A 25,339-nucleotide genomic window follows, 5' to 3' on the forward strand; every position below is an offset into this window, starting at 1 on the left:
TGGACGACAGACTGTCATATTAGCTGTTTTAAACAGTGACAAATCTGATGCAACAGCTTCCAGACTTCCGGAAGGTTTACAGGCGGGGGTATGTCGCGATGTACTTACCTATGACAACGCGTGCATAACATAGTTTCCCTATCTAACTTGGTCCTGGACCACTAGTCTCCAGTGTCCAGTCATTTTTGTCGCCGTTTCTATGCTAATCTTATCAGGTTTAGTGTACGACTGCTAGAGGCTATAGAGCACCTTTCAGCGGGTGCTATCAGTTAAGTAAACTTTTTCATTTTTAAATTGTTTCTACTTATGTCAGTGATAATTCATAGTAATTTTATATATAGAGAGTGCTGATTATGAAATATCTGGGCCATACGGCCACTTACTGTTACATTAAGGTAACTGCGTACCTACGAAAAAATTATCAAAAATTATCTCTGTTGATTTTAGACTCGGTATGGGCTCTCAACATGCCCTACGTACAAATTGCACGGTAATATATAGAATTAAGCAGTCTTTGAAGAATGTCCTTAGTGATCCAATCTCCCCTCGACTTGTTCTAGTCGGTCGTATCGTCGAAGGGGATCCAACCTCTTGCTCACTTGCTCCGATGGAAAGCAGTATTGCTCCAATAAAGTTTGTGTCAAGGTTGGTCGAATCAGTGATGTTTTTGGTCGCGACCAGTGACCGCTATTAAACTACATTCAAGTCGCTTTTTACGCAAAGGATACGTCCCGTCCCGTCCCGTAAAAAACGTGTAAATTCTGAAATTCGCGTAAAAAACCACGTAAATTCCAAAATTCGCGTAAAAAAACCGCGTAAATTCCGGAATTCGCGTAAAAAACAAACCGTCTAAAAAGCGACTTTAGTGTATTTCAAATGGAATTAACTACAGTGACTTGCCACTCTAACGCAGTAATTCTCAGCCAATGTTAGCAGCTGAAAACGTCTTGGACCCTTAATCTACCTGTGTGGGCCCCATATGGGTGGCATATGGGAGATGATGGTGAAAAAAGTAGTAAACTTTAAATGCAATTAACCCAGCAGGAAAATTTTATTCTTTGTTCGGTGAATAAATTATACTAAAATTATTAAAATCCTGTCTCATGTTACTTTGAAACAGTTATGTTAAAATGTAAAACCTAAACAAATCTGGGATCTGGGACTAAACTTTTCGTGTGATTTTTTCCCCGCTCGCCACAGGATTGCACCAACACAAACAAGTGCTTTTGCAAGTTCGGCTGGACCGGACCGGACTGCTCGATACAGGCTCATATCACAACGACGTACGCATCCCCGGTAACGTCCACCACGCCGGAGGGTCTCTCCGCCGTAATGGAAAAGAAAACCACTCGCTACGGTAAGTGTACCCCGTGTTCCAATTGCTTGTTTCAACGTACTTATACAGACATAAATACCCGTACATCCTTAACAAACCATCAACCAATCATCATCATCATCATTATCATTATCACTGCATATAATATACATAAAATTTTAAAACTGTTTTTCGTCAAACCCTGTTTCCCCATCTATACGTTTTACATTCTCTCTCTCTTTCGCTCTGTACATATGTTTCACTACTACCGTTTGGTTAATACCTTTTTACGAATATGTTTGATTTCTATTCTGCTTTTGAATTTTACCCATCGCATTTAATTTTCAAGCAGCTTCGTCGCTCTTTTCAATCTCTAGAATAATAACTGTGTACAAAGGCGGAATTTCCACTCGTTCCGAAGTTCAACGAAACTCCGCCAGTCGCCGTTCTAGAACATTTCCTTCGACGTTTTCCCCCCAAAACTTATCTGTTTTTAACTATTACTGTTTACAATTGTCTTTTTACTGTCAATTTTGTGAAAGAAAAGGTATAGTTATGACAATGGTAATCGTTTTCTTTCCAAATCTATTCCAATGAAAACAAAATAGTTTATAGAATTTGTATTCGAGAAATTTTCCATCAGTCTTCCCTAGAGATAAACAATCACATCACTGGCAACACTGCCATCCTCACCAACACTCTACTAGCTTTTACTCCCTGTAGTCTGAGACCAAACTAGATGAAAACAAAAAAACCAACGAAACGCCTCCGTCGTAGTTCGTTGCCAAACCTACGAAAGTCACCCCGTAGCTTTAGAAGTCCGTTTTCCCCGTTTCCTTCTTTTCGATTTTTAACAACAAAATTTAACTCTCTCCAGTTTTATGAGTTATACTTTCAACATCTCATTCTACGTGCGAATACACAAACTACCCGAAAACCTTCGGGCACTTGGCTCTCCGCCCCGAAACCGGTGCCGTATCTTTTTTCCTTGGTTGTTTCTTCGTTGATTTTCTTCGGTTTTTTCTATCTCTCTCTTATTCTCTTCCTCACAAAACCCACACACACACAGACACCATCGTAAAATCAAAATTGGTAAACACACCAAAACTAACGTCAATCTGTGTGTTATTACAATCCGTTTTCCTCCCGCCCCGCAATCGAATTGAAACTACCATCGTCGCCCGAAACTACCAACACATGCACACGTGCCAAACCAAAACCAAACCAAATCAAACCAAAAAAAAAACAATCCAACGAAACCCCGAAAAATTTGACACCCAATTAAACCGAATCAGACCACGACCAAGGTAAAGTCAGCACATTAGCTATGGTAATCATGTTAGTGGTAATCGTCAAATGTGTCTTCCTCTGTTTCGCACTAATGGCTGTCTGTTACAGGTACGAAAAACAAAACAAATATCAAAAAAAAAAAGAAAAACAGGGAAACGCAAAACAATTATCGTCTCGTACACGGTGTCGTTGTTTATGTTTGTTGTTTTATGAGTTTCTTTTTTTTTCCTGTTCGGTTGTGTTCGGATGCACTCCACTGAAAAAGCGCAGGCAACCAAAGCACTGAAAGAAGCACCCCCCTCCCCCAAGTAAGAATGAAAGTTTTAAAGTACTCCTGTAATGGTTTTTGTGACCGAAATTGGTCTTTTATAGCATTATAAGAGTGCAATAAAACTTAAAATATTACCTGGGATTGAGAGGATAGTTGATACGTCGAATACGATTACGTCGGAATAACGAGTTGACGTTTAAGTTTTTTTTTCACTAGAAATGGATCGAAAGCTAGAGTAGGCGTTGAGTTTTCGTATTATTTTACCTGCTGTTTGTTTTGTATTACGTCAGGGACGAAGACGCCAACTTGGATCGTACCGATAGCAAGCAGAGACCGCTCGAACCGTAACGGTTAGGAACAGAGAACTACAAATAGATCGAAACGAACTAACTTTGTATTATATTGTACAATATCTGATGATAAAAATGCTGCTGCCTAATTGTGTTTGTTACAAAAAAAAATTCGTTGCCACTCAAAGTGACTATGTGTTGGTGATACCTTTACTCTCCTGTCACTCATACTACTGCATTCCCTTCTGATGTACAATTCAGTGTAAAATCATGTAAACAACACCGCAAATTGATGTCCACATTATACTAATCTCCTCTGTTCTATTTTCTTTGATTTCTATAACTGTCGAACCATTTTAGTTCTCTTCTGTTCAATATTATCGCTGTATTTTGTATTCACGTTTTTTGCCGTCTTTGTCTGTGTGTTTGTTTCTGTCGTTTCACATACTACCAACCAGTAACAGTACAGTACTACTACCAACCTACGCGGTTTTTTACTCGTTCCAACTGCCAGTGTCTATTATCGCAAACCGAAAGCTGCTACTGCATCCAACATAAAAAAAATCAAACTTGCAAAGCCGATCCATATCGTGTTACAGTCAGTGTCATTTATAACCTTTTTCCAGACTACTCTCCATTAACAGCGTATTTTTTTTTCTTTCCATTGCGTTCCTTCTGTCAGATTTGTTTCTCACCTCACTTCTTATTTCACCGTACTATCTTCCTTTTACTTACACTGTCCTCCCACGCACACATCTAAACACACACACTCATACAGTAGTAAAATAAACAATCCCACCGAATCCGATGAAACCGCAAAACCGATTTGTCACGGTGGTTCACAATAAGTCACTCGCTCGTTCGATGCCGCTCGGAATCAAATTTTCGCCGCATTTTTTCGCCGTTTCGCCCCCGAGAATGCTCTAATCTGCATCGTTCTCGTTCCTGTTCTTGTTCCTGTGTTACTACTACACACCGCGAGTAAATTATTATCTGGCCCTTCCGAAAAACCCCGATAAACAAATAGAAAAATACATGTGACTTCCATCGAATTCGCGAATCCAGGCAGGCTGTGAGGGGTGATAAATTACCGCAGCGGCCAAATTTTCCTCTCAATTGTGGACACACTGTAATACAGTAAATCACGACGGCTGTAAATTTAGTTTCTAAGCGTTCCTTCCTCTACGTTCCTCCATGTGCCCTTCGTGCTTCGTGTGTGTGTATGTTTCTGTGCGCGTGTATGTTTGTGTATAACTTTTGACAGTATATCCCCATTATGGATGCACCGTGCTGCAAAAAGCGTCCGTTCGAGTACGAGGGAGAGGGTGGAGCCATAATTCATTTGTTTTTATGTTTGAGTTTTCATTTTTATTTTTCGCCTTTTGTCGTCTCTCTCGACCCGACCGTCCACCATCAACAATTAGGCTATCTCGTTTTTGGTCCTCTCTCTCGCGCGTTCCAACCCGACACAGTAATCGCGCCTGTCCACTAGCTGTATCCGGTCGCGAGGTTTTTCTATCCGAAATCAAATGAATATTAATATGGTTGTTTTTCTGCCACGCCACGGCTGTTTGACTGTGTGACGTTGTCGCTTTCCGTTCGCATCCGTTCGCCAGCTTGCGAAGCTAGAAAATAAATCCCACACAGAGAATAAACTTTTACAGTGTAGTAAAAGAGTCCAACAACGGAAGGAAGTTGTGTGATAAGTTCGGAATAAATCATACGCCCGATTACGCGAATCGGGCGTGCCACAGACAAACGAACCTACCGCGCACATGAAACGGTGCCCGAAAAAGTTTCACAACGCGACGTCCGCTTGTCTGTGGCAGATGTGCCACCATACCTGCACCTGCATCAAAATTCAAAACTCCGCGCTCAAGCAAACAAGCAAAAACAAGTTAAATTGACCGTTACTAAAACCTGCGCGCCGTCCGTTTCAATTTGCATATTTCTAAAAACCAAAACGAAAACCGCACCACATATTTAAACCGATTAGAAACGCCCCACTGGAAATGCGCTTTAATTTTCGCTGTCCGGTCCGTTCCGGCCTCGCCGCCACCGCGGTTCCCATGGTGATTGTCCGGGTAATAATAACAACACAGAGTAGTGTGATAGTTCGGCGTAACAAAGGAGGCGTAAATTTATGGACCACCAGGAAGCGTTGGTGAATTTATGCATTTCGGAGGCATGATATATGGAGATAATCTGGCGCTGAATGAATTCACCGTCCGGTTTTCCTGTGGAAATCAACCCGATGAAGAAAAGGGAAGGATGCTTTCGGCCGGCGACGGGTTCGAAGGGGGGGGGGACGGGCAATAATGGCAACAGTAAACTTGAGAAACTATGTCCCCCCGGTTCGAGCGGAAGCGGATGACCGTTTCAATAGTTGCAAATTTTCTGCATCGGGATTAGCCATAATGACCCAATGACAAAGTGGTCAGCACAAAATCAGACACAGTTTATGGGTTTGCTGTTGTTGTTGTTTAGATCTGTCTCTCTATTTCGCCCGATGGTGTTGACAAAGCCCGCTGCAGCAGCAGCAGCGTGTATAAAGGAGGTGTTCGTGTTTGCTACGCATTCAATAGGACACTTAATTATGCTCCGACACTCTGACGACGAGGAGACTATTATGCTTCATTCGCGTGTCGCATGCTGTAACCAATCACCGATGATTATACAGCTAATAATGTCTCATGAAAATGACGTACGATATCTGATGTTTAGTTCCTACATCCATCGATTATAGTTTTTAATAAAATCGCAGACCTAGAATATTTTTTATTGGATGAGATCAACAAAGAGAGTTCATTGCACTCTTATGACGATTGTAGTGACCAGAATTGGTCAAGAAGACTTTTATTAGTTTATTAGTTCCCTCACAGATACTCTATCTATTATCTTTGTTTCCTAATCCAAGTAATTGTTCTTCTCAATTTTGACAAATATTTTTGTTTCAACGTTTCGGTCATATATTTTTAAGACTTCATCGGCTATTTATGTTTATTCTAAACTAGCTGACCCGACAAACTTCGTATTGCCACAAATTAACCTGTGTTGTACATAAATCATGAATCTCGGATGATCTTTGTCACAATCTCGAGTTTTGCAAGCCCCCCAGTGGGCGGCGCTTCCGACGGCGGGTCACCGGCAACACTCGCGACCGTCTCGTCCTGAATGATCTAGTGTTACTATAGATAGTTTTTGTGGTCTTGTATTGACTAATGTTTTATGGAAGAGTCTCGATCTTCTCGAGTTCGATTAGTTTTTGAGTTTCGCAAAAATTTCTGTTTTATTTGTATGAGAGTCCATATCCCCCTACCACAGGGGTGAGAGGTCTCTAACTATCGTAAAATAAATTCAAGACTCTAAAATCTCCCACATGCCAAATTTGGTTCCATTTGCTTGATTAGTTCTCAAGTTATAAGGAAATTTGAATTTTATTTGTATGAGAGCTCCCCTCTTGAAAGGGGAAGGGGTCGTAATTCACCATAGAAAAAATGTCTGCCATCTAAAACTCCCACATGCCAAATTTGGTTCCATTTGATTGATCAGTTCTCGAGATAAGAGGAAATTTGCATTTCATTTGTATGGAAGCCCATCCTCTTAAAGGGGAGATGGGTCATAACTCGTTTTCTAAAGAAGAGAGGGGTCTCAATTCACCATAGAAAAAAATCTTGCGTCCAAAACCACTTACATGTCAAATTTGGTTCCATTTGCTTGATTAGTTCTCGAGTTATGAGGGAATTTGTTTTTCATTTGTATGAGAGCCCCCCTCTTAAAAAGGTAAGGGGTCCTAATTCATCATAGAAAAAATGGTTGCCTCCAAAAACACCCACTTGCCAAATATGGTTCCATTTGCTTGATTAGTTCTCGAATTATGAGGAAATTTGTATTTCATTTGTGTAGAAGCACCCCCTCTTAAAGTTGGGAGGGGTCCTAATTCACCATAGAAAATATTTTTGCCTCCAGAAACCTCCACATACCAAATTTGGTTCTATTTGTTTGATTAGTTCTCGAGTTATGAGCAAATTTGAATTTCATTTGTATAGGAGCCCCCCTTCCTAAAGCGAGGAGGGGTCCCAATTCATCATAGAAAAAAATTTTGTCTCCGAAAACACCCACGTGCCAAATTTGGTTCCATTTGCTTGATTAGTTCTCGAGTTATGAGGAAATTTGTATTTCGTTTGTATAGGAGCCCCCCCTCTTAAAGTGGGGACGGGTCCTTATTCACCATAGAAAATATTCTTGCCCTCGAAAACTTTCACATACCAAATTTTGTTCCATTTGCTTGATTAGTTCTTCAGTTATGAGGAAATTTGTATTTCATGTGTATAGGATCCCCCCTCCTTAAACGGGTAGGGGTCCCAATTCATCATAGAAAAAATTTTTGTCTCCAAAAACACCCACATGCCAAATTTGGTTCCATTTGCTTAATTACTTCTCGAGTTATGAGGAAAATTGTGTTTCTTTGGTACAGGAGCCCCCCTCTTAAAATGGGGAGGGGTCCTAATTTACTATAGAAAATATTCTTACTCTCGAAAACCTTCACATGCCAAATTTGGTTCCATTTGCTTGATTAGTTCTCGAATTATGAGGAAATTTGTATGGAAGCCCCCCCTTTTAAAGAGGAGAGGAGTTATAATTCCCCTTATAAAGAGGGGAGGGGTCTCAACTTACCATAGAATAAATTCTTGTCACCGAAAACACCCACATGCCGAATTTTGTTCAATTTGCTTGATTAGTTGTCGAGTTATGCAGAAATTTGTGTTTCATTTGTATGGGAGCCCCCCCTCTTAGTGGGGGGAGGGGTTTCTAACCATCACTAAAACCTTTCCTGGCCCCAAAAAACCTCTACATGCATATTTTCAAGCCGATTGGTTCAGTAGTTTTCGATACTATAAGGAACACACGGACAGACAGACAGACAGACAGAAATCCTGCTTTATAGGTATAGATTAAATGACTTCATCTCTTAGTCGGTTTCGACGTAGGTGTAACAGAATCATCACAAAGTCTGCTCTATTTCAACGTCAACGTTCTAGGGTATCTAGGCCAAGCAAGCGTCGCAAATTTTTTTTGGGGGACGTCAAGGTAGATTACATGAGCCTCAATTATATGAACCAACTTTGCATACGTTCAATTTGAAGCTTTTAATAAAATTGGTGTGGGGTCCAAATTAGGCAGGCATTTTTGAGGCAAAGAAAGCAACACAATGCTTGTAGGCAATATATGTCTTAAAAAACCTCATCCAATTATCACAGGCAGTCGCTTATCACGCAAGTCGCTTCTCAGTTTATCGTTGCGCGAGGACGTTCAAATGCCAGTTTCGGGTCGAGAATCACACCAAAATCATGGTCAACCGTTTTCAATACCTCACCGGTAATTTTGTAGTTGAAAAAGTCGAAAGACGTATCCATAGACCATAGATAATGCTAAAACAAATAAATTGAACTTAAGTAGTCCCCGTTTACTGCCTTGTGGTACACCAGATTGGTTCGTGAACGGGGACGATACCTTCGAGTCAAGTTTTACTGGGTAAAACTCTGTCGCACAGATACAACCTTGATGACCATACGCCAATCTGTTGAGAACAGCCAGTCGTGATATTTTTCCAAGCAGCTTGCGAAGATTGATCGAAGACACCTGTCAAGTCAGTTTTTATTACGTGTGCTTGAACCTCACGTTCCACTTCAGTTATACAATAAAAGCTACAAGGGAAGTCACGAAGATCCATCGTCACGCTGCGGCTAGCTCCACGCATGGGTCCATGTTGATTAGAATAAATATAGTACGTATTAAAGCAACGCTCTAGATTATTTAAAATAGTTTGGTAGCCGACAAACTGGTCTTACAACGGTACTTTCTGACAGTTTGGTGATCACAAGTCTTGAATACGGGAGACATGGAATGGAATGCTTCCCAGTGCTTAGAAATCTCATATTCACGCCTGAACTGATGCAATATACTGCTTATTCTTGGCTGTTTCTAGTATAAATGAAATAAACTCGGCACTGCCAACCTGAAACCAGTGATTCGAGTGAACCACTCACGTTCATGTTTCAACAACAGTGACTGAAATCAAATGTGAATCATTCATTCAAGTTGAACTGCCGATAACGGCAAACGAAATAGCAATAAACGTAAACATTACTCCGAGGTTTTAATTAATTTCCTTCTGCCAGGTTTTGATTGATTTTGAAAAGCAGACAGTTTAAAAAACTAAACTCTGGATCTAAAATAGCAGTCAAAGGTTTGAAAATTAACTGACATCAGCGCTGCAATTCATGAATGCATTGTTTTGAAGGATGGAAAATTGAGCAAGACAAACACTGTCAGCTGTTCAGTAGCCATGTCCATGGGCTGACAGAAAAAAGAGTACTACCTAGAGGGTAAAACTGTATGCGCTGAATGCGTTTTATATCACTGCCGGCTCCTATCAATCGCTTCTAGTATCAGAATACAGGTTAGTTTGTTGTTGGTTTGAAAGTAAAGCCAGCCCTACGGAGGTTTACAGTTCAGTCCTCCCACAATTCAAAAATGTTGAACGTAAACTCATGAAAACTTGTTTCTCAGGCCGTTAGAAAAGGCGTGCGCAACAAAATAACGGACAACAAACTGCTTTCCTGGATGTTACGTTGTGATGAACCTATCAAGCTGGAACGTTGTCTTCAGCAGCGATGACAGTCATATTCGTTTGTATATTGGGTTGTTTCTTAACCCATTCGCTTCGACATAGAAGTGTAGACAAGCGTTTCTTGTTTTAGCTCCGCTGCGATAGGCGATGCACTGGGAAGTCTAGCTAAAGCGGGGTACGCTGCTGAAAAGGAAACAGCTCAAGAAAAAATCTTGTTAGAATACAGGACAGTGCGGGGTCAGTGCTACGATCCTATTGACTCTAACAGCCTCTCCCAGCCGAGATTCGAACATACGACGACTGGCTTATCAGACCAGCGTCTTACCTCGAGGCCAACTGGGAGATACAATACAAGCAACCACCTGTCATTTTTTCTTGAGGTAATAATTGCGCCGGATATTATTCCGTTCGGAAAAGTGACGTTTTAATTCACTTGCGTGTAAAACTGCGCCATCTGGACGTGAAATAATATTTCTTATGAGGTGGGTACTGCTTAAGAAATCGCAAATCGATTTTTTGAGCATTTCTTGTCCTATCTTTTTACCCATTACTTTTCAGCAGCGTACCCCGCTTAAAGGTGCACTAGAGTAATAGAGATAGAATTGACGCGAGAGAAAACTTAACTGTAGAGTTCGCTTCGGGTGCGTTTTAACGCTTTTTACTCTGGCTTCCCACAAACCACCGATATGTGGCGTTCGGGGAGTAATGAAACTCCACTTGATTGCCTCTTTATTTGGGTAATTTTATTCTTTAACATGCTTTGAAACGAATGAAGATTCTGCCGACGAGATAATTCGTCGGACGGACGAATAACAATCAGGGTAAAAGTTTCGACAGAAAATAGACTAGAGGGCCAAGGAACGGAAAACCATCCAAAGAGCATCGGTAGATAAGATTCGAAAGAAAGTTAAAAAATCAGACAAACAGTCGAACTAAATTAAAGTCCATTAAATGAACTGAAAATAAAAAAACAATTAAAATTTTTGGTAGTCCCGAAAGTGCTGGAAACTATTTTAGAAATTTCAAATTAACAAACCTCTTTGGGAAATGTAGTCAAACCAAAATTGTAACAAATTTTCAGTTACTCTCTGACGTTTTGCCTTTTATTTTTAAAGCTTTTTCAAGGAATCGCTATAAACATTGGTATTTTACCTATTTTGGTACAATTTTTAATATTTATTTATATGTATATATTTATAAATAATGCAAAGGATAATCAGCTTGATTTGTATCTTTGTTTCTGACACTGTTAGAAAAGCGTGCGCAACATCATAACGGACAACTGGATCCTTTCCTGGATGTTACGTTGTGATGAACCTGTCAAGCTGGAATTTTGTTTGTTTGATTATACTCACTTTAACAGCTTGGGTCATTAGTGACTACTGCAGGGTTGTGATTTGAACCCGGGTCCTCGCCGTGAGGGTCGTGAATGCTAACCACTGCGCCGGGATTGACCCCTCAAGCTGAAACGTTGTCTTCAGCAGCGATGACAGTCGTATTCGTTTGTGGATTGGGTTGTTCATTGGCCCCGTCGCTTCGAGCTTGAAGTGTAGACAAATATTTCCTGCACTAGCTCTGCTGCGATAGGTGATGCACTGGGAAGTCCAATAATTAGACGCTGACTCTAGCTCAAGGTATGCACTAGAGTAATAGAGAGTGAGAGAGAATTGGCGCGAGAGAACAGGTAACTGTAGAGTTCGCTTCGGGTGGGCTTTGACGCTTTTTACTCCGGCTTTCCACAAGCTACCGAAATGTGGCGCTCGGGAGGAATGAAATTCCACTTATATGCTTTGCTTATTTGGGTATTTTCATCCTTTAACTTTAACTTTAAACAACCAAATTTGACAGAAAATGGACTAGAGGGCCAAAGAACGAAAAACCACCCAAAGGTCATTGGTAGATAAGTATTGGGAGAGGGGTAAAAAATCATCAGACAAAAAGTCGATTAAAAATAAAGTTCAATATACGAATATTTATACACTGTCAGTTTACATACTGGTCGATGGATGGAAGATCGATCAACGTAAAGTTAACTATAGTGTCTATCAAAGACGAAAAGCTCAGAAATCCTGATTCTGGCTGGATGCTGAATTGAAAATATAGCACAATTGAAGTTTTAGGTGTTCCTGAAAGTGCTTTTAAACTTTTTAGGAGTTTCAAATTAACAACTTTATCCTCTTAAATTACTTGAAATTTTCTACAGCACTTCTAAATTTCTGAGTATAAACCATTCCATTTGAGGATATTTTTAGTCTTTTCTTGATAAGTTTAGTAGACTAAAGTAGACTTGAGAAGTTTAGTTTTTTTTCCTTTTTTAGACATCTTACGATGGACAGGGCATGTTTCTTGAAGTTAATTGTCCATTTTTCACTGAATCACACGACAAAATGGCCTTTTTCAGCATACTGAAGTCGTTTTTATGCGTTTTTTTATGCGGTTGGTTTTTTACGGGACTATTTTTACGCGTGTAGGGTTCCTAGCTGCGGGTGGTCCAAACTCCTTCGATAACGTGGTGCAGCGGTGCAGTCAGGTCCTACATCGACCAATGCATAAGCGGAGGAAAAGTAGAATCCAATAGATTGGTAGCCAGCTCACAAATTCCAGATGGGTCCAATGGTGTGCCAATTCGGATTGTTGATAGCCGAAATAATACGCTCCGTGGTAGTTATAAAAACCAAGCGTTTAATGATGACACGTATATTAACTATTATTAACTAACGAACAACGTATATTCAATTTAAGGAGTCTAAAACAATTAAGTAATAAATTGATATGGGAATCGCGTCTGATCCCGACGGTGACTCAGGTTCCAACTAACTATGAAATGCATCGGCATGCACTGCGACCCGGCATCCAGTTCGCGCCAAAGTCGCTCAATTTCGAAGATCGAAGATCGAAGATGGACCACTCCCGAGATGTGTGAGAGCGCAACTCATGCTCTTATCGTTGCTATCAGTTGCTGATTGGGTGTCACTGATGATGAGTTCATGATGATGACGGATCCCCACGATCGTCCGCCACAGATAGAGATCGACGAGTGTGTCGCAGCCGAGAGGAAACGTCCCAGTGTTTCTCACACGACGTTATCAGCCGAGCCAGTCAGTCGAGAGTGTGATCGCCGAATTGTGATATAATGGTCCGTGATGCTGTCCAGGGTTGTAGGCTTGGGTGGATCGTTGTAGTCACAAACATCTTCGCCCACCCTGAAATGCCCGATTTCTGAAAATAAAGGAGACGGAAGTATCCTCTTCGACAGGGTAGGGGGATGGAACGGTGATTACATATTGCTGCTTGGCGCGTCTTCCGCCTGCTGCTCGTCATTGCAGCTCGGTAATGGTAGAATGCAGAGCTTTTCTACCGGCCTGACAAGTATTCCAGACGATGTTCTAACGGTAACGACGCGAACCACGTTGTCGTCACCTGGATGCGTTGCTTCGATTCTGCCCGTTCTCCAGCGCATTGGTGGCAGATTGTCGTCTTGGATCACGACTAGTTTTCCCACTTCAATTTGGACCGGTGGCTTCCAGCGCTTATTTCTTGCTTGTAGCTGGCACAAATATTCCCGTCGCCACCTGCGCCAGAACTCTTGTAGTTTACGCTGCATTTGCTGCCATTGGTTGAGCCGGTTTAAAGGTACCTTTTCTAAATTTGGTTCGGGTATTGCCTGGAGAGAGCTTCCGACAAGGAAATGCGCTGGTGTGAGAGGTCGCAAATCATTTGGATCGTCCGACATCGCCGTTAAGGGTCGCGAGTTTAAGCAACCTTCCACTTGGGTAAGTAGTGTTGTGAAGTCTTCTGGGGACACAGGATTTTCTCCAATGATCTTTAACAGGTGCCGTTTAGTAGATCGTACTGCTGCCTCCCAAAGCCCGCCGAAATGTGGGGCACTAGGTGGTGTAAAATGCCACTGTATACCTTCAGAGGCACATTCGATTGATACTAGCTCATGATGTCGTTCATTCTTGAGTAATTGTAAAAAATCTTGCATCTTATTACGGGCACCAACAAAGTTGGTTCCATTATCCGAATAGATATCGGAGCACCTTCCTCTCCTGGCAACAAAACGACGTAAAGCTTGAAGAAAGCGATCAGTGGACAAATCTGTGACCAACTCCAAGTGCACAGCCTTGGTGCACAGGCATATAAATAATGCAACGTACGCTTTTACTGCAGGTCGCCGAGGAGCCGTTCGTACATACACTGGTCCAAAATAATCCACGCCAGTCCGAGCGAACGGTCTGGATATAGTAACTCTGGCTGCTGGTAGCTCCCCCATATACTGCTGAATTTTAGTAGGATTGAAACGGAAGCATTTCATACACTGATGAGTGATCTGCCTAGCTACCTGTCGCCCTCCCAGCGGCCAATATCGAAGTCTTATTGCACCCAACATAAGTTGCGGTCCTGCATGGAGCAGCCGCTCGTGATAGTATTGCAAAAGTTTACGGGTGAATGGATGCCGAGCTGGCAAAACCAATGGGTGTTTCGATTGCTCACTTTCATTTGAGTTACACAGTCGACCACCTAGTCTAATTAATCCATCCTCAGACAATGATGGACTATACCATCGCAGAGGCGAGTTTAGTGGTATCATTTGGTTATTCCTTAACGCCTTTATTTCATTTGCAAAGGAATCCGCTTGCACCAACCTAATCAGCGTATTCTCGGCTGTTTGAAGTTCAGCGGTAGATAGAAAAGTATGATCCTTCCTTTCACCCCTTGGCTTACGCAGTAGTTTCATCAGGCGCAGCCAATACGCTGTCCTACGAATCATGTTCGAGTATGATGCAAATTTTCCGATGAAATCTTCATTAAAATTTGTAGGCGAAGATGAATTACATGCAACAATTCCACGTCGTCGCTCTTCTTCTCCTTCTTCGTCGAGGGTTTGAACAGTAATTGGCCATTGCTCTGGCCCATATTTTAACCACTGAGGTCCCCGCCACCAAGTGTCATTACGTAAAATATTCTCTGGCGATATTCCCCTGGATATCAAGTCAGCAGGATTGTCGACTCCGGGCACGTGTCGCCATTGACAGTGTTCGGTTAACGTCTGAATTTTGGACACCCGATTGGCAACGTAAGTAGTCCAATTAGCGGGAGAGGCTTGAATCCAACGTAGGACACAGGTGGAATCCGTCCAAAAATGCGTTTCCATTGGGATTTTAATAGACTGGCGTACCTTTTCGTAAAGCTGCGCGGCCAAAAGCGCCCCACACAGCTCTAAACGTGGAATGGTGTGACGTTGCAAGGGAGCAACCCTTGACTTCGAGGTGAGGAGTCTAATCAGTACATCCCCTGTCGAATTTTGGCTTTTAATGTACAGGCATGCTCCGTAAGCCTTCTCTGATGCGTCCGAAAAGAAGTGCATTTCTGTCAATACTGCATCGGGTATAATAACGCAGCGCTCAACGCTGATTTGGTTCAATATAGGTAACTGAGAGACAAATTTCCTCCATTGCTCTCCCAGCTTGGCAGGCACTTGCTGATCCCACTCGAGTCTACGTCCCTCTTCATCCTGCAGCATCCATAACTGCTGCATGAATATCTTAGCCGTTGTGATAGCAGCTCCCAGCAATCCCAACGGATCAAATAATGTGGCAATAACAGAGAGGATCGAACGTTTTGTCAGTTTAGTGTCCTCCGCCACATCAGGAATGCAAAATTTAAATCGGAACATGTCGGTTTTGGGTACCCATGTCAACCCGAGTGTTTTGATTGATGGATCTGGGTCCAGGTTTAAACCCTCCAAAACAGGAATGGCCAGGTCCTCTGGCGGAATACCTTCCAGTACCTCCTCATAATTTGAAGCCCATTTCCTTAGCTTAAATCCTCCTGATAACATCAGCTTGTCTAATTGGACTCTAAGCTCTTTCGCGGTGTTTACGTCATCTGCACCGGTGATTACATCGTCCATGTACGTGTCGTCCCTAGCTGCCCGTGCTGCTAAAGGATATTTGCCATCCTCGTCGATTGATAGTTGCTGCAACACTCTCGTGGCGAGGAAAGGTGCAGGTTTAGTTCCATATGTTACGGTGTTCAACTCGTACACCCCGACTTCTTCTACTGGTGACGATCTCCATAAGATGGATTGAAGATGTCTGTCTTCTGAATTAATATTGATTTGACGGAACATCTTTTCCACATCGGACACCAGCATAATTTGGCGGGTGCGGCATCTCAGCACGATCGACCGTAAATCCTCTTGGATAACTGGGCCAACCAGTAACGCATCGTTTAAAGAAATGCCAGACGATGTCTTACAGGACCCGTCGAAGACCACTCGTACCTTCGTAGTGGTACTCGCCTCCTTAACCACTGGATGATGCGGTAAAAAACATCGTTGAAAAGCATTTGGTGCATTGCTTTCAACCTTACGCATGTGACCCATCTGGATATATTCCTCCATGAATGCCGTATATCTCTCGCGCAAACAAGCGTCCCTTGCTAGTCTGCGTTCGGTGCCTTGTAGACGACGAAATGCAATTTCTCTCGATTGCCCTAATTTAAGTAAAATATCGTCATTTTTAGGAAGTGCTACCGAGTATCGACCATCTGCTTCTCGGTAAACTGATCGCTGAAAGATCTCTTCACAATGCCTTTCTTCGAGAGAGTGCGCCTTACTCTCTTCAATTTCCTCACAGGCCCAGAAGCGCTCAATCAACGCGTCCACTCCTTGTGACGCTGAAACGTTGCAGTTAATGCGAGCAGTTTGAAAACTGTTGGATCCTCCACAAATTATCCAACCAAACACTGAATAGTTTAGTGTTGGCATTTGTTTTCCGATAGAAATCCTTTTACCAGTAGTAAAAAAGTCGAAAAAGGACTCTATCCCAAGAATAATATCCACCGTTTTCGACTCAAAAAAGGCCGGATCAGCCAATTCTATCCCATTTGGAATCGACCAGTCAGACGTATCAATTGTGGTTGTAGGAAGATTTACGGTGACCTTAGGCAAAACCAGAAACCCAAGATCTCGTGAGAAGTCTGAAGTTCGTGAACGCACAACCGCGTGAGTCCTGTGCTTCACCCTTGTAGTCGATTGTCCGATACCGGAAACTGATACAGCCACCTTGCTGCGAGATACCTTCATGCCTTGACATAATCGTTCTGTAATAAAATTGCTCTCGGATCCCGAATCTAAAAGAGCCCGCGCCGGGTGTAATACTCCTTCGTCATCTTCTACGATAACGACCGCAGTCGCTAATAACACCTGGGAATAATGTTGTTGAGTAGGAATGGAAACCGAAATATCAGTGGCTGCCACGTTAGCCACCTGCGATGACGAAGAATTGGAGGGTATGATTAATTCCTTGTTATTCGATGAATTGCTATCCTTAGCAACCACCGCCACCTTTGTTTCGCCTAACCTTTCTGATTTGAAACAGACCAAGGTATGATGGCGTCCCTTGCAATTGCGACAGGAGTATTTGGATAGGCACTCCTTCGCTTGATGCCCAGTCCGAAAGCAGTTTCGGCATAGTCCGTGAGTTTTTAGAAGGCCGTCACGCTCGGCCACCGATAGTTGTTGGAACTTGCTGCACATAAACAGCGGATGATTGGATGAACATGCCACGCAGCGCCCCCCAGGCGTCTTTGTTGCACTGAAACTGGTCCTAATAGTTGACTGCTTTGGCCTCACCGGTGGAATTGGTGCAGTCTTAGTGTCGGTTGTCCTTGATGGTAGAGACTCCAATACGCGAACACGACGATGCAAAAAATCTGTAAGCTCCTCTAAAGTATCTTGTTCCTTCGTGGAAGAAGCCTCTTCCCAACCTCGACGGGTTACTGGATCCAAACGCGCCGTAAGGATATTGACTAGCAGCAAATTCTTATAGTCCGATGGTTGAACGATTTGATCGAGGGTTTGCACTACACGTTCGAAGCCTTCTAGAAGCGCGTGCAATTCCCCCACCGATTCCTTAGTGAGCGATGGCAGTGAAAACAGCGATTGGATTTGCCTTTTCTTTAGCTGTTTGCTATTGTTATAGCGTTTCAGTAGCATATCCCATGCTACATTATAGTTCGCCTTTGTGATCTTCAGAGGGTCAATCATATTTTTTGGCTCGCCTTGAAGACACCCCTTTAAATAGTGAAATTTCTCCACCTCAGGAAGTTCCGTCTTCCAATGTATCAATGAAGTGAATAAATCGCGAAAACTTAACCATTCGTCTATATCACCGTTGAATGTTTGCAGTTTGATCTGCGGGAGCCGCACATTGTCAAGTGCGCCCTCAACCGCCGTATCATTACCGCGTGTGGTTCGTTCCATCACTGATGAATCTTCTCTTTCCTTGGCCCGGTCCATGAGAAAGGATTTGCTTTCATAGTAACGGTTGTTAAACTCTCGCCTTTCCTTGTCGTAAGCATCCTCCTCAGTATTAAAATCTTCGTGCGATTTAATTTCCACAAGCGTCTCGCTAAACCTTTCCCAGAGCTCGTCCAGTTTATTCAATCGAACAGTCACTTGGTTGATTGTTGCGTCTTGCGAAAAATCTTCGATAAACGCCCAGATATCCATTAAGGCGGATTGTGTTTCCTTCAGCCTGGCAGTTAAACTCCGCAGCGAAGGTGGCTTCTTAGAAGATGTAGGTGGCATTGCGTTGTGTGTTCACCAGTAGAAGAATAAAGGAATTGGATGGTGTAATAATCCGAGTAGTTGCCTAGCCTGGCTGGCATATACTGTGTAATTCACCCACCTGACAACCCAGGCACTTCGCCTAAGGTGAAAATAATTGCCAATGCTAGGCCCAGACGGACGACGATGCCAGTACTTGTTGCAGAATCCGCGAATAACGAATGTCACACCCAATGTAAATGCACTCAGCAAATGATCAGATGTTCAATAGAGGCCCATCGGGCAAAGGGTATTGGGTAAGGCACACGGTGCGAAGAGGATAAAATTCAATCAGGTGTGTATTTCTGAATGCCTAGCTTCGGTGACATATACTATTAATGTGCACTAACCTGGAAAAACATAATTCTGCGCGTCCTCTTCTCTCTATGCCAGTGCCTCAAGTACCACCCGTGTTGAGGTCATCCAGTAGCTTCAATGTTGCGAATTATGCAAGCGATAAATTGATGAATGGATGGAGGTTCCAAAGTTCTAATGCCGGATCCCAGATGGTCACGGATCGATGAATTGTTAGCTCGGTACCGATGAAAATCAATCGTAGAAGAGACGTGTAAGTATGATGATTTCACGCTTCGACTGGACATACACACTGAACATGTAATATTTACCCGTGAAACCGGAATCCGCGCTGGTCCAGTGGTAGTCGTAGCAAAGCCGTTGAATTCCCGCTGAGCAGATAGTGAATTAGGTTGTCACCGTCGATGGTTCTGAGTTGCTAGGTTGGATTGGCAATCAGATATTCCAAGACAATCCGATCTTGGAGGGCGCAGCAAAATTCCCAAACGTAGATGCCAGATAGATTAGTAACTGCTCCAGTCCAGTTGGTTGGAATAATTCCAAGAAGGGGTACTATTTAGCAGCAAACTCCCACGCCAAGTGACGCTAAGTCAATCGAAATGGCGGAGTTGTCCTTTTTGTGATCAAAGGTCCTTTGTTGAGTGAGGATGTCCTTTGTTGGATGAGGCTGTCCTTTGTTCGTCAGCAATAATTGGCGTCCTTTACCAAATTGCAATGGCGCTGATAAGCGTCGGCGGCGACGCGATTGCCTGATTTCGTCACCTTCCTTTTATGAGCTTCCGTGGATTCTTCGCCGGTCAATCATCCGGTTCGAAGGACCACAATGTAGGGTTCCTAGCTGCGGGTGGTCCAAACTCCTTCGATAACGTGGTGCAGCGGTGCAGTCAGGTCCTACATCGACCAATGCATAAGCGGAGGAAAAGTAGAATCCAATAGATTGGTAGCCAGCTCACAAATTCCAGATGGGTCCAATGGTGTGCCAATTCGGATTGTTGATAGCCGAAATAATACGCTCCGTGGTAGTTATAAAAACCAAGCGTTTAATGATGACACGTATATTAACTATTATTAACTAACGAACAACGTATATTCAATTTAAGGAGTCTAAAACAATTAAGTAATAAATTGATATGGGAATCGCGTCTGATCCCGACGGTGACTCAGGTTCCAACTAACTATGAAATGCATCGGCATGCACTGCGACCCGGCATCCAGTTCGCGCCAAAGTCGCTCAATTTCGAAGATCGAAGATCGAAGATGGACCACTCCCGAGATGTGTGAGAGCGCAACTCATGCTCTTATCGTTGCTATCAGTTGCTGATTGGGTGTCACTGATGATGAGTTCATGATGATGACGGATCCCCACGATCGTCCGCCACAGATAGAGATCGACGAGTGTGTCGCAGCCGAGAGGAAACGTCCCAGTGTTTCTCACACGACGTTATCAGCCGAGCCAGTCAGTCGAGAGTGTGATCGCCGAATTGTGATATAATGGTCCGTGATGCTGTCCAGGGTTGTAGGCTTGGGTGGATCGTTGTAGTCACAAACAACGCGAATTTCGGAATCTACGCGGTTTTTTTTACGCGAATTTCGGAATGTACGCTGTTTTTGGAATTTACCTGGATGTGCTCAATTAGTCTATTTTTTCGTGTAGTGTTGAAATCCACAAGGTTTTTTTCGCGAATTTTTGGTTGTTTTACGCGAATTTCGGAATTTACGAGCTTTTTTTTCGCGAATTTCGGAATTTACGAGGTTTTTTTTTCGCGAATTTCGGAATTTACGCGGTTTTTTACGCGATTTTGATTTACGCGGAACGTATCCTTCACGTGAAGAGCGACTTGAGTGTATTTGCAATAGTGCCCTTAGAACCGAGTGATAAGAAATATTTTTGTTCCCTCGTCGATCCTCGTCTCCTCCCCGTTGTTCCAATCGCTTACTATCGAGTATCTTTAATGGCTTCAAATTTGAGTCCACTCCAGATTATAGGAAGAGGTTCTCGACAGTCAAACTCGCTTTGGCGGTGTCAACGCAGTAGACTTAGCTTACTGCAAGCAATTGCATTTGCATGTTTAAGGTTCGTGACAGTCATTTGCCTTAATTTTTGTGAGCCCATCTTCAAAATGTCAGTTACTGCCGAGTACTATTTAACCAGCTTCTTAGGGAGCTCTGTAGTCACCACCATCTTACTGAGTCGTTGACAAGCGAAAAATCCTCTTGTTATAAGGCAAATTATAACTAGTTCAATGATCGAGCAAATAGGATGAAAACACCGACACTTACGTACGAATAAAAGGCAGTTAGCATACTCTATAGTGATGCTGCAAAAAGAACGAAGTGCGGAATACAGAAAACATAGCTTAACGCAAAAAGCCTTCCGTTGCCAACCGAAAGGTTGTGGGTTGAAATCCCACCTGTTATTGCATCACCCGATGTATTTTTGGACTATGTACAGACATTTTCCAATTCATCCAATTTATCATCGCGCCATACGCTACTTTAAATCCCAAAAAGTTGGAAAAAATAATACAGAAAATTACTTTCCTGGTATGGCTCGTGGAATAGCTGTCGTCTTTCCCGACGGACTACTCACGAGCGTACATGCTGGTGATGATGCCTTCCAAACTCCATTTGAGATATCGCAAGGCAGTACGCTTTGTCCTCTGATCTTTTGTAAATTTGTAAGTTATCTGTAACAAATGTTAGTTGACTAATCACAAGTTTTTAGTCTTGACCTTGGAATGAGGTCATACATATATTAATATTTTTTGAAACGGTGGTTCTACAATTGAGGCCCTGGCCAGGCCCTGGCGGGTGTTTTGGGTTCGAATCCGGTTATAATCTCAGATTACAGCTTGGTTCGACTCATGCACCTTCCAGCATTGGACAAAAGGTAGGAGTCAAAATGACTACTTGTCAAGCATAGCTACCAATTCCCCCCCCCCTTGCTTTCCGCTCTTCCCCTCCTTCACCAAAAATTTTCATTTTCTTTCCCCTACCGTCCCTTCATCAATTGTAGAACCATCGTTTCAAAAAATATTAAATGTTAGTTGAAAAATATTTTCCACAAGATTTTCAATACCGGTGGAAAACTCCAAGCAAGAGTTGGAGCCGGAAACTGTTTTGATAATAAATGCTGTATGAAAACCGTTCACTTTATGTTCTGTCTTCAGAAAAGTTATTTAGGTGAACAAGACCTACCGAAACCATGGTTTAATCAGATTAAAGTCTTTATTTTAGGGGTTTTCAGCCTGCGGCTAGTTCGCATGGTTTAGTAATATTATCTAATTAGTAAGCCCTGTGACAGATAGTTCAGTTTACAACTTTTTTATGGTTAAGTGGTGCAAATGTTGCCGTCTTCGGTAAAGTTGTTCTGATAGTCTACACCTGCTCTATTTTAAATAATTCTACTCGACATTCATTCTTCACGCGGCGCTAGCGTGTTACCAATTTTAACTATTTGTCATATCTTAGCAAGTAGGGTTTATTTGTAATCCCCGTCGTAGTAAGGAAAACCACTCGAATTCTCATCATTTCTTAGGTGGATTTAATGAATACTGCAAAAGTTCTGCTGCTGATTTGACTCAAGCACACTTATCTTTTGATCCGTGCCCTTTGAATTCTCTAAAAAGGAGTTAATAGAGCATTTGATTGAAATTACGCAACTGACTTTGTATCCTAAATTCGTCGTAGCGTTTTAACATCCGTCCATCAAAATTTTTCATCGTCCGAACTAAAAATCACAATAATGTTTACGAAGCTAGCGTGCTTATATGAATGTCTAAAATTATCACTGCTGTCGTATGTTTTTAGACAAAATCATACAGACAACGGACAGACTAGTTAGTGAGTAGCAAATAAATACTAAAAATTGTTCCAAAATATGAAATATCAATGTTTATAGCGATTCCTTGAAAAAGCTTTAAAAATAAAAAGCGAAACGTCGGAGAGTAACTGAAAATTTGTTACGATTTTGGTTTGACTACATACGCCATTTCGCCAAAGAAGTTACAAACAATGCTATAAAATTAACAAGCTTTAGAGAAGTTTACTTCAAGCTTTCTACAGTACTTCTAGATTTGTGACTATCAGCCATTCCACTGGAGGATATTTTCAGTCTTTTCTGGCTTGGGCAATATAGGTGAAGAAAGATTTTTCCTTTTTTAGACATCTAAGAATGGACAGGAGATGTTTCTTGAAGGAAATTGTTCGATTTGCACTGAATCAGATGGCAAAATGATGGGATATACAGTCAGTCCACAATCATGAGTTACACACAATTATGGGTCATTTCCTCTTTATCTGCCGATTAATGCGTGAATATTATACTAATTGATTGATAAAATTGTTGCTCATAATTAACACTAATAATTTGATCAATCATTACGTGATATTTAAACGGAAATTAGCGGTTAAAGCTGAAATAACCCTCAATTGTATGTGACCCATGATTGTGGACTGACCATAGGTAATTGGGATTGTAGAAGCGGGCTTTTTCAGCATATTTGCCCCAAAGTGCCCTTAGAGTCGATTGATAAGAAATATTTTTTTCCTTGTCGAGCGATACAGAATGCAGTCGCTTGCAGTCGAGTATCTTTACTGGCTTCAAATTTGAGTACTTGAAACGAATCGCTCCAGATTGGAGCAGGTTCTCGACAGTCAAACTCGCTCCGGTGACCACGCCGTAGACTTAGCTTACTGCAAGCAATTGCATTTGCATGTTTGAGGTTCGTGACAGTCATTTGCCTTAATTTTTGGGAGCCCATCCTTAAAATCTCGGTTATCACCGAGTGTTGCCTTACCAGGTCCTTAGGGGGCTCTGTTTACTGATTACTGAGATTACTGAGTCTGCCTTGATAAGCGAAAAATCCTGGGTTCGAATTTTAGTAGTATCAGGCTGATGCTAAGTGACAGAGCGTGAATTATTTTCAGGCCCTTTCACACCCTTTCTTCATACTAAATTCTGCATTTACCAACAAGGAAGCCTCTTACCAGCACCGAGCTATAGGAATAGTACCGACTCGAGCTACGTAATGAAGCTGACTTGTTCCGCTACCTGGTTCTAAAAACAAGATTAATGTTGCAAAGTAGCCGGGGCTAGTTACAACAATGACATCAGCTTAAGGTGCGAATGAAGCCTCTTGTCCAAGGGCAAATTATAACTAGTTCTTCGCTCTAGAATTGGCTGAAAACTAGTGAGCAACATAAATATGGATCAAAAAGAGAGAAAACACTGACTCTTAAACAGGGATAATAAGCAGCTCGCTCACTTAATGGCGATACTGCAAAAAAAACGAAGCGCGGAATACAAAAAAAAACAACCAGACGATATCACAATAGATAAAAACGCTGGCCGTAATAATAATGTCCGTACAACAAAACAGTTTCCCGGTATGGCTCGTAGAATGGCGGTCGTCTTACCCGAAGAACGGCTCACGAGCATACGTGCGGGTGATGATGCCTTCCAAACTCCATCTGAGGTACCGCAAGGCAGTATACTTAGTCCGCTGATCTTTAATAAAATTGTGCACTCAACAAAGTTGGATATAATTTTCATTTAATAGGGTCAATGTAAATTTAAGGCAGGCTTCATCTTCAGTTTTTTGCTCAGTAGATGCTCATTTGACTGTAGCGCTTCAATGAAACAGAACTCGAAGAAGTGGTACGTAGGGCAATTGTAGAGCTAATTATTATCTACATTATTGTTGAAGAAAGTATAGTTCTACCTTTTGTATTTACGGCGCTATGGGGTTGTTACCCCGTTGGTAGCAAAAAGAGTGCACATTTGGCTACCAACGGGGTAGCAATCGCATAGCACCGTAAATACAAAAGATAAAACTATACTTTCTTCAACAATAATATAGATAGTAATTAGCTCTACAATTTCCCTCCACACTACTTTTTCGAATTCTGAGTATTTAAGGCGCTCTTGTCAAATGAGCATCTACTGAGCAAAAAACCAAGAATGAAGCCTGATTTAAGGTAAAGCATCCAGTCCGTTCGACACTATGTACGTATTAGAATAAGCAAATTTTTTATTAGTAATCTACAACAGATGTCATCTGAAAAAAATTTTACGGAATTTTCAATGCCGGTGGAAAACTCCAAGCAAGAGTCAGTTGGGAACTGTGTTGATAATAAATGCCGTATGAAACTTATTCACTTCATATTCATGTCTTCAGAAAAGTTGTTTAGGTAAACAAGACCAAACTGCAGAAACCACGGTTTAATCGGATTAAAGCTTTTCTTTTAGATTTGTTCAGTTCTCACGGCTTAGTAATAGGTTATGTATCTAACTAGTGAGACCTGTGGTAAATAATTCAGTTTACAACTTACCTATGTTTAAGCGATCGAAAGCGGTTGCCGTCTTCGGTAAAGTTGTTCTGATAATCTAGACCTGTTCTATATTAAGTGATTCAAATCGACATTCATTCACCACGCGGCACTAGTGTGCTACCAATTTTAATTATTTGTCATATCTTAACAAGAACACTAGACAGAATATCGTTGTCTTCGACAACGTTTTGTTCAAAGTTCAAAGTTCAAGACTTTAGCTGTCAATCCACTTACCCATCAATGGTGCGGTGTACTTTAAATGTTGTTCTGTTTT

The 25,339-nt window shown here is 42.0% G+C and overlaps 1 protein-coding gene across 1 annotated transcript in view; it reads left to right on the forward strand.

The window, feature by feature from the left end:
* Positions 1-25,339, forward strand: part of LOC128732897 (disintegrin and metalloproteinase domain-containing protein 30) — a 439,446-nt gene that overhangs the window by 335,436 nt on the left and 78,671 nt on the right. The window contains exon 14 of the mRNA XM_053826334.1: positions 1,201-1,357. Within this exon, the coding sequence (XP_053682309.1) occupies positions 1,201-1,357 (157 nt within the window). The remainder of the gene's footprint in view (positions 1-1,200; positions 1,358-25,339) is intronic.

The sequence above is a fragment of the Sabethes cyaneus genome, chromosome 1 (assembly GCF_943734655.1).
Source record: "Sabethes cyaneus chromosome 1, idSabCyanKW18_F2, whole genome shotgun sequence".
Classification (NCBI taxonomy): domain Eukaryota; kingdom Metazoa; phylum Arthropoda; class Insecta; order Diptera; family Culicidae; genus Sabethes; species Sabethes cyaneus.